The 16,416-nt window shown below is 44.3% G+C and overlaps 1 protein-coding gene across 2 annotated transcripts in view; it reads left to right on the top strand.

Annotated features, from left to right (window-relative positions):
* The window catches only part of ADAM33 (ADAM metallopeptidase domain 33), a 169,591-nt gene that overhangs the window by 89,403 nt on the left and 63,772 nt on the right, over window positions 1-16,416 (top strand). For both annotated transcript variants that reach the window (XM_038745299.1, XM_038745298.1), the window contains exons 9-11: window positions 1,260-1,426; window positions 1,631-1,715; window positions 13,561-13,703. In XM_038745299.1, the coding sequence (XP_038601227.1) occupies window positions 1,260-1,426; window positions 1,631-1,715; window positions 13,561-13,703 (395 nt within the window). The remainder of the gene's footprint in view (window positions 1-1,259; window positions 1,427-1,630; window positions 1,716-13,560; window positions 13,704-16,416) is intronic.

Genomic DNA, 16,416 nt, shown 5'->3' with positions numbered 1-16,416 from the left:
GTGTCATAGAAGAGGAGAAAGGAAGGCATTCCAGGAAGAGGGATTGCTGTGTACCATAGCCCAGCGGAAGAGGAGAAAGGAGGGCATTCCAGGCTGGGAGAGTGTTGTGTGTCATAGAAGAGGAGAAAGGAAGGCATTCCAGGAAGGGAGACCACTGTGTGCCATAGCCCAGCGGGAGAGGAGAAAGGAGGGCATTCCAGGCTGGGAGAGTGTCGTGAACCAGAGCTTAGAAGAAGAGGAGAGAGGAGGGCATTCCAGGAAGGGAGACTGCCGTGTGCCATAGCCCAGCGGAAGAGGAGAAAGGAGGGCATTCCAGGCAGGGAGAGTGTCGTGAACCAGAGCTTAGAAGAAGAGGAGAGAGGAGGGCATTCCAGGAAGGGAGACTGCTGTGTGCCACAGCCCAGTGGAAGAGGAGAAAGGAGGGCATTCCAGGCAGGGAGAGTGTCGTGTGTCATAGAAGAGGAGAAAGGAAGGCATTCCAGGAAGGGAGACGGCTGTGTGCCATAGCCCAGCGGAAGAGGAGAAAGGAGGGCATTCCAGGCAGGGAGAGTGTCGTGAACCAGAGCTTAGAAGAAGAGGAGAGAGGAGGGCATTCCAGGAAGGGAGACTGCCGTGTGCCATAGCCCAGCGGAAGAGGAGAAAGGAGGGCATTCCAGGCTGGGAGAGTGTTGTGTGTCATAGAAGAGGAGAAAGGAAGGCATTCCAGGAAGAGGGATTGCTGTGTACCATAGCCCAGCGGAAGAGGAGAAAGGAGGGCATTCCAGGCTGGGAGAGTGTTGTGTGTCATAGAAGAGGAGAAAGGAAGGCATTCCAGGAAGGGAGACTGCTGTGTGCCATAGCCCAGCGGAAGAGGAGAAAGGAGGGCATTCCAGGCTGGGAGAGTGTTGTGTGTCATAGAAGAGGAGAAAGGAAGGCATTCCAGGAAGAGGGATTGCTGTGTACCATAGCCCAGCGGAAGAGGAGAAAGGAGGGCATTCCAGGCTGGGAGAGTGTTGTGTGTCATAGAAGAGGAGAAAGGAAGGCATTCCAGGAAGGGAGACTGCTGTGTGCCATAGCCCAGCGGAAGAGGAGAAAGGAGGGCATTCCAGGCTGGGAGAATGCTGTGTGCCATAATAATAATGTGTGATTTTTTTCAAGTGCTTCCTAATGTTCCAGGCACCGTACCAAGCTCTGGGGTGGATACAAGCGCATGGCCACGGGAGAAGACGGAGGTGGGAGGAGTGGGCGCTAGCCGGCCCCCGCCTCTCCCGCTTTCTCAGTTCTACAGGTCCCTGAACATCAAGGTGGCGTTGATCGGGCTGGAGGTGTGGACGGAGCGGGACCAGTGCCGGGTGACCAGCGACGCCAACGCCACGCTCTGGGCTTTCCTGCAGTGGAAGAAAGGGCTGAAGGCCCGGAGGCAGCACGATAACGCCCAGCTGCTCACGTCGGTCACGTCCCCGGGGCGGGAGATCCGGGGGTGGTGGTGGTGGAAGTTCGGCTCGTTCGTCCGGTTGTACTTACTGAGCGCTTCCTGGGTGCGGGGCACTGGGCTGGGCGCTCGGGAGAGGAGACTGGGGAGGGCAGAGCGACTGGGAGACTGGGGGAGGCAACCCTCGGGATTGACCGTCGCTCCCCCCGTACACGGCAGGGGAAGGCCATTCCAAGGCACCACCATCGGCATGGCCCCGCTCGAAGGCATGTGCAGTGCTGAGAACTCGGGGGGGGTCAGCGCGGTAAGTGGACCCATCAATAATAACCATAATAATAATAATGATGGCATTTGTTAAGCGCTTACTATGTGCTCTAAGCGCTGGGGAGGATACGCAGTGATGATCAGGTTGACCCACTTGGGGCTCACCGTCTCAATTCCCATTTTACAGATGAGGGAACTGAGGCCCGGAGAAGCGAAGTGACTTCGCAGTTGGTGGAGCCGGGATTCGAACCCGCGACCTCGGACTCCAAAGCCCGGGCTCTTCCCAATGAGCCACGCTGCTTCTTTTATTTTGTTAAGCGCTTACCGTGTGCAGAGCACTGTTCTAAGCGCTTGGGGGACGCAAGGAGATCAGGTTGTCCCACGGGGGGCTCACGGTCTTCATCCCCATTTTACAGATGAGGGAACTGAGGCCCGGAGAAGCGAAGTGACTTCACAGTTGGTGGAGCCGGGATTCGAACCCGTGACCTCGGACTCCAAAGCCCGGGCTCTTCCCAATGAGCCACGCTGCTTCTTTTATTTTGTTAAGCGCTTACCGTGTGCAGAGCACTGTTCTAAGCGCTTGGGGGACGCAAGGCGATCAGGTTGTCCCACGGGGGGCTCACCGTCTTCATCCCCATTGTACAGATGAGGGAACTGAGGCCCGGAGAAGCGAAGTGACTGGCCCAAAGTCCCACAGCTGACAGTTGGTGGAGCCGGGATTCGAACCCGTGACCTCGGACTCCAAAGCCCGGGCTCTTCCCAATGAGCCATGCTGCTTCTTTTATTTTGTTAAGCGCTTACCATGTGCAGAGCACTGTTCTAAGCGCTTGGGGGATGCAAGGGGATCAGGTTGTCCCACTTGGGGCTCACCATCTCAATTCCCATTTTACAGATGAGGGAACTGAGGCTCGGAGAAGCGAAGTGACTGGCCCAAAGTCCCACAGCTGACAGTTGGTGGAGCCGGGATTTGAACCCGTGACCTCAGACTCCAAAGCCCGGGCTCTTTCCAATGAGCCACGCTGCTTCTTTTATTTTGTTAAGCGCTTACCATGTGCAGAGCACTGTTCTAAGCGCTTGGGGGACGCAAGGCGATCAGGTTGTCCCACGGGGGGCTCACCGTCTTCATCCCCATTTTACAGATGAGGGAACTGAGGCCCGGAGAAGCGAAGTGACTGGCCCAAAGTCCCACAGCTGACGGGTGGCGGAGCCGGGATTCGAACCCGTGACCTCTGACTCCAAAGCCCGGGCTCTTTCCCACTGAGCCACGCTGCTTCTCAGATCAGTCATACTTATTGAGCGCTCCCCGGGTGCTCGGGGCGGGGGAGAGGCGCATCCCCCAGCCCACCACGAGCCGACAGTCTACAGGGGCCGGGAGGGAGGGTGACCCCTTTTAGACCGTGAGCCCGCCGTCGGGTAGGGACCGTCTCTATACGTGGCCAAATTGGACTTCCCAAGCGCTTAGTACAGTGCTCTGCACGCAGTAGGCGCTCAATAAATACGACTGATGATGATGAGGATGATGATGACCGCCGTTCAAGGTGCGGGCTACCAGCGACGGAGTCCTCCCGGGGCCCCAGAGTTTTGGGGTGAGGGCGGAGAGGTTAGGTGAATCCTATAATACAAATAATTTATCTCCTTCGGCGGGTCATACTTATTGAGCGCTTTCCGCGTGCAGAGCACTGGACTAAGCGCTTGGGATAGTCTAACAAGGATTATGGGATTTGTTAAGCGCTTACTATGTGCCAATCAATCAATCAATCGTATTTATTGAGCGCTTCCTGGGTGCAGAGCACTGGACTAAGCACTTGGGATAGTCTAATAAGGATTAAGGGATTTGTTAAGCGCTTACTATGTGCCAATCAATCAATCGTATTTATTGAGCGCTTCCTGTGTGCAGAGCACTGGACTAAGCGCTTGGGATAGTCTAACAAGGATTACGGGATTTGTTAAGCGCTTACTATGTGCCAATCAATCAATCGATCAATCGTATTTATTGAGCGCTTCCTGGGTGCAGAGCACTGGACTAAGCGCTTGGGATAGTCTAACAAGGATTATGGGATTTGTTAAGCGCTTACTATGTGCCAATCAATCAATCGATCAATCGTATTTATTGAGCGCTTCCTGGGTGCAGAGCACTGGACTAAGCGCTTGGGATAGTCTAATAAGGATTACGGGATTTGTTAAGCGCTTACTATGTGCCAATCAATCAATCGTATTTATTGAGCGCTTCCTGTGTGCAGAGCACTGGACTAAGCGCTTGGGATAGTCTAACAAGGATTACGGGATTTGTTAAGCGCTTACTATGTGCCAATCAATCAATCAATCGTATTTATTGAGCGCTTCCTGGGTGCAGAGCACTGGACTAAGCGCTTGGGATAGTCTAACAAGGATTATGGGATTTGTTAAGCGCTTACTATGTGCCAATCAATCAATCGATCAGTTGTATTTATTGAGCGCTTCCTGGGTGCAGAGCACTGGACTAAGCGCTTGGGATAGTCTAACAAGGATTACGGGATTTGTTAAGCGCTTACTATGTGCCAATCAATCAATCAATCAATCATATTTATTGAGCGCTTCCTGGGTGCAGAGCACTGGACTAAGCGCTTGGGATAGTCTAACAAGGATTATGGGATTTGTTAAGCGCTTACTATGTGCCAATCAATCAATCGATCAATTGTATTTATTGAGCGCTTCCTGGGTGCAGAGTACTGGACTAAGCGCTTGGGATAGTCTAATAAGGATTAAGGGATTTGTTAAGCGCTTACTATGTGCCAATCAATCAATCGTATTTATTGAGCGCTTCCTGTGTGCAGAGCACTGGACTAAGCGCTTGGGATAGTCTAACAAGGATTACGGGATTTGTTAAGCGCTTACTATGTGCCAATCAATCAATCAATCGTATTTATTGAGCGCTTCCTGGGTGCAGAGCACTGTACTAAGCGCTTGGGAAGTCCAAGTTGGCAACATCTAGAGACGGTCCCTACCCACCGGTGGGCTCACAGTCTAAAAGGGGGAGGCAGACAACAAAACCAAACATACTAACAAAATAAAATAAATAGAATAGATATGGACAAGTAAAATAAATCAATAAATAGAGTAATATTTAGAGTAATAGAGTAATAATAGACTATCGTTATTCATTCATTCATTCAGTCGTATTTATTGAGTGCTTACTGTGTGCTGAGCACTGTACTAAGCGCTTCTCGTTAATAATAATGGCACCTGTTCCACCAATCGTATTTATTGAGCGCTTCCTGTGTGCAGGGCACTGGACTAAGCGCTTGGGAAGGACAAGTTGGCAACATCTAGAGACGGGCCCTACCCAACAGTGGGCTCCCAGTCTAAAAGGGGGAGACAGAGACCAAAACCAAACATACTAACAGAATAAAATAGATAGAATAGATATGGACAGGTAAAATAAATACATAAATAAATAGAGTAATATTTAGAGTAATAGAGTAATAATAGACTAGCATTATAATAAATAAATAAATATATAGAGTAATAATAGACTAATAGAGTAATAATAGAGTAATAATAGACTATCGTTATTCATTCAGTCGTGTTTATTGAGTGCTTACTGTGTGCAGAGCACTGTACTAACCGCTTATCATCATCATCATCATCAATCGTATTTATCGAGCACTTACCGTGTGCAGAGCACTGTCCTAAGCGCTTATTGTCATCATCATCATCATCAATCGTATTTATCGAGCGCTTACCGTGTGCAGAGCACTGTACCAAGCTCTTATCATCATCATCATCATCATCAATCGTATTCATCGAGCACTTACTGTGTGCAGAGCACTGGACTAAGCGCTTATCATCATCATCATAAATCGTATTTATCGAGTGCTTACCGTGTGCAGAGCACTGTACTAAGCGCTTATTGTCATCATCATCACCATCAATCGTATTTATGGAGCGCTTACCGTGTGCAGGGCACTGTACTGAGCGCTTGGGAAGGACAAGTTGGCAACATAGAGAGACGGTCCCTACCCAGCAGCGGGCTCACAGTCTAGAAGGGGGAGACGGAGAACAAAACCAAACAAACAGAATAAAATAGAATAGATATGGACAAGTAAAATAAGTAAATAAATAAATAAATAGAGTAATATTTAGAGTAATAGAGTAATAATAGACTGTCGTTACAGTAAATAAATAAATAGAGTAATATATAGAGTAATAATAGACTAATAGAGTAATAATAGACTATCATTATAATAAATAGAGTAGTATATAGAGTAATGATAGACTAATAGAGTAATAATAGAGTAATAATAGACTATCGTTATTCATTCATTCAGTTGTATTTATTGAGCGCTTACTGTGTGCAGAGCACTGTACTAAGAGCTTATCATCATCATCAATCGTATTTATTAAGCGCTTATCATCATCATCATCATCATCCATCGTATTTCTCGAGCGCTTACCATGTGCAGAGCACTGTACTAAGCGCTTGGGAAGGACAAGTCGGCAACATAGAGAGACGGCCCCTACCCGACAGCAGGCTCACAGGCTAGAAGGGGGAGACGGAAAAGAAAACCAAACGTACTAACAAAATAAAATAGATAGAATAGATATGGACAGGTAAAATAAATAAATAAATAAATAGAGTAATATTTAGAGTAATAGAGTAATAGAGTAATAATAGACTATCGTTATAATAAATAGAGTAATATGTAGAGTAATAATAGACTAATAGAGTAATATATAGAGCAATAATAGGCTGAGTAATAATAGACTATCATTATAATAGAGTAATATATAGAGTAATAATAGACTAATAGAGTAATAATAGAGTAATAATTGTGATGCCAATTTGTACTTCCCAAGTGCTTAGTACAGTGCTCTGCACATAGTAAGCGCTCAATAAATACGATTGATTGATTGATTGATTAATAATACACTATTGCTATTCATTCACTCAGTCATATTTATTGAGCGCTTACTGTGTGCAGAGCACCGTACTAAGCGCTTATCATCATCATCAATCGTATTTATTAAGCGCTTATCATCATCATCATCATCCATCGTATTTATCGAGCGCTTACCGTGTGCAGAGCACTGTACTAAGCGCTTATCATCATCATCACCATCAATCGTATTTATCGAGCGCTTACCGTGTGCAGAGCACTGTCCTAAGCGCTCATCACCATCATCATCAATCGTATTTATGGAGCGCTTACCGTGTGCAGAGCACTGTACTAAGCGCTTATCATCATCATATCATCAATTGTATTTATGGAGCGCTTACCGTGTGCAGAGCACTGTACTAAGCACTTATCATCATCACCATCAATCGCATTTCTCGAGCGCTTACCGTGTGCAGAGCACTGTCCTAAGTGCTTATCATCATCACCATCATCATCAATCATCATCAAAATCAATCGTATTTATTGAGCGCTTACTATGTGCAGAGCACTGTACTAAGCGCTTGGTAAGTACAAGTTGGCAACACATAGAGACGGTCCCTACCCAACAGCGGGCTCACAGTCTAGAAGGGGGAGACGGAGAACAAAGCCAAACAGACTAACAGAATAAAATAGATAGAATAGATATGGACAAGTAAAATAAATAAGTAGAGTAATATTTAGAGTAATAGACTAATAGAGTAATAATAGACTATCGTTATAATAAATAGAGTAATATATAGAGTAATAATAGACTAATAAGGCCCTGCTGAGCGCTCACCTCCTCCAGGAGGCCTTCCCAGACTGAGCCCCTTCCTTCCTCTCCCCCTCGTCCCCCTCTCCATCCCCCCCACCTTACCTCCTTCCCTTCCCCACAGCACCTGGATATATGGATATATGTTTGTACATATTTGTTACTCTATTTATTTATTTATTCATTTATTTATTTTACTTGTACGTATCTATTCTATTTATTTTATTTTGTTAGTATGTTTGGGTTTTTTTTTTCTCTGTCTCCCCCTTTTAGACTGTGAGCCCACTGTTGGGTAGGGACTGTCTCTATATGTTGCCAATTTGGACTTCCCAAGCGCTTAGTACAGTGCTCTGCACATAGTAAGTGCTCAATAAATATGATTGATTGATTGATTGATTAATAGAGTAATATATAGAGTAATAATAGACTAATAGAGTAATAATAGAATATCGTTATAATAGAGTAATATAGAGCGTAATAATAGACTAATATATAGAGTAATAATAGACTAACTAATAGAGTAATAATAGAGTAATAATAGACTATCGTTACTCATTCATTCAGTCGTATTTATAGAGCGCTTACTGTGTGCAGAGCACTGTACTAAGCACTTATCGTCATCATCATCATCAATCGTATTTATCGAGCGCTTACTGTGTGCAGAGCACTGTACTAAGCGCTTATCATCATCATCATCAATCGTATTTATCGAGCGCTTACCGTGTGCAGAGCACTGTACTAAGCGCTTATCACCATCACCATCAATCGTATTTATGGAGCACTTACCGTGTGCAGAGCACTGTACTAAGCACTGATCATCATCACCATCAATCGTATTTATGGAGCGCTTACCGTGTGCAGAGCACTGTCCTAAGCATTTATCATCATCATCAATCATATTTATGGAGCGCTTACCGTGTGCAGGGCACTGTCCTAAGCGCTTATCACCATCACCATCACCATCAATCGTATTTATGGAGCGCTTACCGTGTGCAGAGCACTGTCCTAAGCGCTTATCACCATCACCATCACCATCAATTGTATTTATGGAGCGCTTACCGTGTGCAGGGCACTGTACTGAGCACTTGGGAAGGACAAGTGGGCCACCTAGAGAGACGGTCCCTACCCAACAGCGGGCTCACAGTCTAGAAGGGGGAGACGGAGAACAAAACCAAACAGACTAACAGAATAAAACAGATAGAATAGATATGGACAAGTAAAATAAATACATAAATAAACAGAGTAATATTTAGAGTAATAGAGTAATAATAGACTATCATTATAATAAATAAGTAAATAGAGTAATATAGAGAGTAATAATAGACTGAGTAATATATAGAGTAATAATAGACTAATAGAGCAATAATAGACCATCATTATAATAGAGTAATATATAGAGTAATAACAGACTAACAGAGTAATATATAGAGTAATAACAGACTAATAGAGTAATATATAGAGTAATAATAGACTAATAGACTAATAATAGAGTAATAATAGACTAATAGAGTAATAATAGAGTAATAATAGACTAATAGAGTAATAATAGAGTAATAATAGAGTAATAATAGACTATCGTTATTCATTCATTCAGTCGTATTTATTGAGCACTTACTGTGTGCAGAGCACTGTCCTAAGCATTTATCATCATCATCAATCGTATTTATCGAGCGCTTACCGTGTGCAGAGCACTGTCCTAAGCGCTTATCACCATCACCATCACCATCAATCGTATTTATGGAGCGCTTACTGTGTGCAGGGCACTGTACTGAGCGCTTGGGAAGGACAAGTCGGCAACATAGAGAGACGGTCCCTACCCAACAGCGGGCTCACAGTCTAGAAGGGGGAGACGGAGAACAAAACCAAACGGACTAACAGAATAAAATAGATAGAATAGATATGGACAAGTAAAATGAGTAAATAAATAGAGTAATATTTAGAGTAATAGACTAATAGAGTAATAATAGACTATTGTTATAATAGAGTAATATACAGAGTAATAATAGACTAATAGAGTAATATATAGAGTAATAATAGACTAATAGAGTAATAATAGACTATCATTATAATAGAGTAATATATAGAGTAATAATAAACCAACAGAGTAATATATAGAGTAATAATAGACTAATAGAGTAATAATAGACTATTGTTATTCATTCACTCAGTCATATTTATTGAGCGCTTACTGTGTGCAGAGCACTGTACTAAGCACTTATCATCATCATCAATCGTATTTATTAAGCGCTTATCATCATCATCATCCATCGTATTTATCGAGCGCTTACCGTGTGCAGAGCACTGTCCTAAGCGCTCATCACCATCACCATCAATCGTATTTATGGAGCGCTTACCGTGTGCGGAGCGCTGTCCTAAGCATTTATCATCATCATCAATCGTATTTATCGAGCGCTTACCGTGTGCAGAGCACTGTACCAAGCGCTTATCATCATCATCATCATCATCATCAATCGTATTTATCGAGCGCTTACCGTGTGCAGAGCACTGGACTAAGTGCTTGGGAAGGTCAAGTCGGCAACATAGAGAGACGGTCCCTACCCGACAGCGGGCTTCCAGTCTAAAAGGGGGAGACGGAGACCAAAACCAAACAGACTAACAGAATAAAATAGAATAGATATGGACAAGTAAAATAAGTAAATAAATAAATAAATAAATAGAGTAATATTTAGAGTAATAGAGTAATAATAGACTATCGTTATAATAAATAAATAAATAGAGTAATATATAGAGTAATAATAGACTAATAGAGTAATATATAGAGTAATAATAGACTAATAGAGCAATAATAGACCATCATTATAATAAAGAGTAATATATAGAGTAATAACAGACTAATAGAGTAATATATAGAGTAATAACAGACTAATAGAGTAATATATAGAGAGTAATAATAGACTAATAGAGTAATAAGAGTAATAATAGACTAATAGAGTAATAATAGACTATTGTTATTCATTCATTCAGTCGTATTTATTGAGCACTTACTGTGTGCAGAGCACTGTACTAAGCGCTTATCATCATCATCAATCATATTTATTGAGTGCTTACCGTGTGCAGAGCACTGTCCTAAGCGCTCATCACCATCACCATCACCATCAGTCGTATTTATGGAGCGCTTACCGTGTGCAGAGCACTGTCCTAAGCGCTCATCACCATCACCATCACCATCAATCGTATTTATGGAGCGCTTACCGTGTGCAGGGCACTGTCCTAAGCGCTTATCACCATCACCATCACCATCAATCGTATTTCTCGAGCGCTTACCGTGTGCAGAGCACTGTCCTAAGCATTCATCATCATCATCAATCGTATTTATGGAGCGCTTACCGTGTGCAGGGCACTGTCCTAAGCGCTTATCACCATCACCATCACCATCAATCGTATTTCTCGAGCGCTTACTGTGTGCAGGGCACTGTACTGAGCGCTTGGGAAGGACAAGTTGGCAACATAGAGAGACGGTCCCTACCCAACAGCGGGCTCACAGTCTAGAAGGGGGAGACGGAGAACAAAACCAAACAGACTAACAGAATAAAATAGACAGAATAGATATGGACAAGTAAAATAAATACATAAATAAATAGAGTAATATTTAGAGTAATAGAGTAATAATAGACTATCATTATAATAAATAAATAGAGTAATATATAGAGTAATAATAGACTAATAGAGTAATATATAGAGTAATAATAGACTAATAGAGTAATAACAGAGTAATAATAGACTATCGCTTTTCATTCATTGTCGCATTTATTGAGTGCTTACTGTGTGCAGAGCACTGTACTAAGCACTTATCATCATCATCATCATCATCAGTCGTATTTATTGAGCGCTTACCGTGTGCAGAGCACTGTACTAAGCGCTTATCGTCATCATCATCATCATCATCGTCTTTCTCGAGCGCTTATATATATATATATATCTCATAATATATAAGATAGAATAGATATGGACAGGTAAAATAAATAAATAAATAGAGTAATATTTAGAGTAATAGAGTAATAATAGACTATCATTATAATAAATAAACAGAGTAATATATAGAGTAATAATAGACTAATAGAGTAATATATAGAGTAATAATAGACTAATAGAGCAATAATAGACCATCATTATAATAAATAGAGTAATATATAGAGTAATAACAGACTAATAGAGTAATATATAGAGTAATAACAGACTAATAGAGTAATATATAGAGTAATAATAGACTAATAGAGTAATAATAGAGTAATAATAGACTAACAGAGTAATAATAGAGTAATAATAGAGTAATAATAGACTATCGTTATTCATTCATTCAGTCGTATTTATTGAGTACTTACTGTGTGCAGAGCACTGTACTAAGCGCTTATCATCATCATCAATCATATTTATGGAGCGCTTACCGTGTGCAGAGCACTGTCCTAAGCGCTCATCACCATCACCATCACCATCAGTCGTATTTATGGAGCGCTTACCGTGTGCAGAGCACTGTCCTAAGCATTCATCATCACCATCAATCGTATTTATGGAGCGCTTACCGTGTGCAGAGCACTGTACCAAGCGCTTATCATCATCATCATCAATCATATTGAGCGCTTACCGTGTGCAGAGCACTGTCCTAAGTGCTTATCACCATCACCGTCACCATCAATCGTATTTATGGAGCGCTTACCGTGTGCAGAGCGCTGTCCTAAGCATTTATCATCATCATCAATCGTATTTATGGAGCGCTTACCGTGTGCAGGGCACTGTCCTAAGCGCTTATCACCATCACCATCACCATCAATCGTATTTATGGAGCGCTTACCGTGTGCAGGGCACCGTACTGAGCGCTTGGGAAGGACAAGTGGGCCACCTAGAGAGACGGTCCCTACCCAACAGCGGGCTCACAGTCTAGAAGGGGGAGACGGAGAACAAAACCAAACAGACTAACAGAATAAAACAGATAGAATAGATATGGACAAGCAAAATAAATACATAAATAAACAGAGTAATATTTAGAGTAATAGAGTAATAATAGACTATCATTATAATAAATAAATAAATAGAGTAATATAGAGAGTAATAATAGACTGAGTAATATATAGAGTAATAATAGACTAATAGAGCAATAATAGACCATCATTATAATAAAGAGTAATATATAGAGTAATAACAGACTAACAGAGTAATATATAGAGTAATAACAGACTAATAGAGTAATATATAGAGAGTAATAATAGACTAATAGAGTAATAAGAGTAATAATAGACTAATAGAGTAATAATAGACTATTGTTATTCATTCATTCAGTCGTATTTATTGAGCACTTACTGTGTGCAGAGCACTGTACTAAGCGCTTATCATCATCATCAATCATATTTATTGAGTGCTTACCGTGTGCAGAGCACTGTCCTAAGCGCTCATCACCATCACCATCACCATCAGTCGTATTTATGGAGCGCTTACCGTGTGCGGAGCGCTGTCCTAAGCATTCATCATCATCATCAATCGTATTTATGGAGCGCTTACCGTGTGCAGAGCACTGTACCAAGCGCTTATCATCATCATCATCAATCATATTGAGTGCTTACCGTGTGCAGAGCACTGTCCTAAGCGCTCATCACCATCACCATCAATCGTATTTATGGAGCGCTTACCGTGTGCAGGGCACTGTCCTAAGCGCTCATCACCATCACCATCAATCGTATTTATGGAGCGCTTACCGTGTGCAGGGCACTGTCCTAAGCGCTCATCACCATCACCATCACCATCAATCGTATTTCTGGAGCGCTTACCGTGTGCAGAGCACTGTACTAAGCGCTTATCACCATCACCATCACCATCAATCGTATTTCTCGAGCGCTTACCGTGTGCAGAGCACTGTCCTAAGCGCTTATCACCATCACCATCACCATCAATCGTATTTATGGAGCGCTTACCGTGTGCAGGGCACTGTACTAAGCACTTATCATCATCATCAGTCGTATTTATTGAGCGCTTACCGTGTGCAGGGCACTGTCCTAAGCGCTCATCACCATCACCATCAATCGTATTTATGGAGCGCTTACCGTGCGCAGGGCACCGTACTGAGCGCTTGGGAAGGACAAGTTGGCCACCTAGAGAGACGGTCCCTCCAGTAACGCTGTTAGTAGTGCTCATAATGACACGTATTGAGCACCCCCCAGGCCCCGGCCTCACCGGCCGTGCCCCCCTCGCCCCCTTCTCGCCCCCAGGACCACTCGGAGCTGCCCCTCGGGGCGGCGGCCACCATGGCCCACGAGATCGGCCACAACTTCGGCATGAGCCACGACGGCGACGGCTGCTGCGTGGAGGCCACGCCGGACCAGGGCGGCTGCGTCATGGCCGCCGCCACGGGGTGAGGCGGGACCCGCGGCGGGCTGGGCTCCGCAGGCGACAACTACGGGATTTGCCGGGCGCTTACTACGTGCCCGGCGCTGTGCTGGACGCAAGCGGATCGGGTGGGCCTCCTCACGCTCCCCGTCGCCATTTTGAAACAGCGGTCATTTAATAGTGTTGGTATTTGTCGACGAGGATGGCGTCTGTTAGGCGCTTACTATGTGCCAAGCGCCGTTCCGAGCGCTGGGTTTGTTGGTGATGATGATAAGCGCTTAGTACAGTGCTCTGCACACGGTAAGCGCTCAATAAATACGATTGATGATGATGGCGGCATCTGTTAAGCGCTTACTATGTGCCAAGCGCCGTTCCGAGCGCTGGGTTTGTTGGTGATGATGATAAGCGCTTAGTACAGTGCTCTGCACACGGTAAGCGCTCAATAAATACGATTGATGGGGATGATGATGATGGCAGCATCTGCTAAGCGCTTACTATGTGCCAAGCACCGTTCCAAGCGCTGGGTTTGTTGATGATGACGATGATGATAAGCGCTTAGTACAGTGCTCTGCACACGGTAAGCGCTCAATAAATACGATTGATGATGATGGCAGCATCTGTTAAGCGCTTACTATGTGCCAAGCGCCATTCCGAGCGCTGGGTTTGTTGGTGATGATGATAAGCGCTTAGTACAGTGCTCTGCACACGGTAAGCGCTCAATAAATACGATTGATGGGGATGATGATGATGGCGGCATCTGCGAAGCGCTTACTATGTGCCAAGCACCGTTCTAAGCGCTGGGTTTGTTGATGACAAGGATGATGATGATGATGATGATGATGGCGGCATCTGTTAGGCGCTTACTATGTCCCAAGCACCGCTCTAAGCGCTGGGTTTGTTGATGACGAGGATGATGATAAGCGCTTAGTACAGTGCTCTGCACACGGTAAGCGCTCAATAAATACGATTGATGGTGATGATGATGATGGCGGCATCTGTTAAGCGCTTACTATGTGCCAAGCACCACTCTAAGCGCTGGGTTTGTTGATGACGAGGATGATGATGATGATGGCGGCATCTGTTAAGCGCTTACTATGTGCCAAGCGCCGTTCCGAGCGCTGGGTTTGTTGATGATGATGATAAGCGCTTAGTACAGTGCTCTGCACACGGTAAGCGCTCAATAAATACGATTGATGGGGATGATGATGATGGCGGCATCTGCTAAGCGCTTACTATGTGCCAAGCACCGTTCTAAGCGCTGGGTTTGTTGATGACGAGGATGATGATGATGATGATGATGATGGCGGCATCTGTTAGGCGCTTACTATGTCCCAAGCACCGTTCTAAGCGCTGGGTTTGTTGATGACGAGGATGATGATAAGCGCTTAGTACAGTGCTCTGCACACGGTAAGCGCTCAATAAATACGATTGATGATGATGACGATGGTGGCATTTGTTAAGCGCTTCCTATGTGCCAAGCACCGTTCTAAGCGCCGGGTTTGTTGATGGCGATGACGATAATGATGATGATGATGATAAGCGCTTAGTACAGTGCTCCGCACACAGTAAGCGCTCAATAAATACGATTGATGGTGATGATGACGATGGCGGCATCTGTTAAGCGCTTACTATGTGCCAAGCACCATTCTAAGCGCTGGGTTTGTTGGTGACGACGATGATGATAAGCGCTTAGTACAGTGCTCTGCACACAGTAAGCGCTCAATAAATACGATTGATGATGATGACGATGGTGGCATCTGTTAAGCGCTTACTATGTGCCAAGCGCCGTTCCGAGCGCTGGGTTTGTTGGTGATGATGATAAGCGCTTAGTACAGTGCTCTGCACACGGTAAGCGCTCAATAAATACGATTGATGGGGATGATGATGATGGCGGCATCTGTGAAGCGCTTACTATGTGCCAAGCGCCGTTCTAAGCGCTGGGTTTGTTGATAACGATAATGATGATGATGATGATGATGATGATGGCGGCATCTGTTAGGCGCTTACTATGTGCCAAGCACCGTTCTAAGCGCTGGGTTTGTTGATGACGATAATGATGATGATGATGATGATGATGGCGGCATCTGTGAAGCGCTTACTATGTGCCAAGCGCCGTTCTAAGCGCTGGGTTTGTTGATGACGATAATGATGATGATGATGATGGCGGCATCTGTTAGGCGCTTACTATGTGCCAAGCACCGTTCTAAGCGCTGGGTTTGTTGATGACGATAATGATGATGATGATGATGATGATGGCGGCATCTGTTAAGCGCTTACTATGTGCCAAGCACCGTTCCAAGCGCTGGGTTTGTTGATGACGAGGATAATGATAAGCGCTTAGTACAGTGCTCTGCACACAGTAAGCACTCAATAAATACGATTGATGATGATGACAATGGTGGCATCTGTTAAGCGCTTACTATGTGCCAAGCACCGTTCTAAGCGCTGGGTTTGTTGATGATGACGATGATGATAATGATGATAAGCGCTTAGTACAGTGCTCTGCACACAGTAAGCGCTCAATAAATACGATTGATGATGATGACGATGGTGACATTTGTTAAGCACTTACTATGTGCCAAGCACCGTTCCAAGCACTGGGTTTGTTGATGACGAGGATGATGAAAAGCGCTTAGTACAGTGCTCCGCACACAGTAAGCGCTCAATAAATACGATTGATGGTGATGATGATGATGGTGGCATTTGTTAAGCGCTTACTATGGGAAGCAGCGTGGCTC

Source organism: Tachyglossus aculeatus, chromosome 4, assembly GCF_015852505.1.
Source record: "Tachyglossus aculeatus isolate mTacAcu1 chromosome 4, mTacAcu1.pri, whole genome shotgun sequence".
NCBI classification, from domain to species: domain Eukaryota; kingdom Metazoa; phylum Chordata; class Mammalia; order Monotremata; family Tachyglossidae; genus Tachyglossus; species Tachyglossus aculeatus.
The sequence above is the reverse complement of the archived record's forward strand: the minus strand, read 5'-3'. Positions and strand labels throughout refer to the sequence as shown.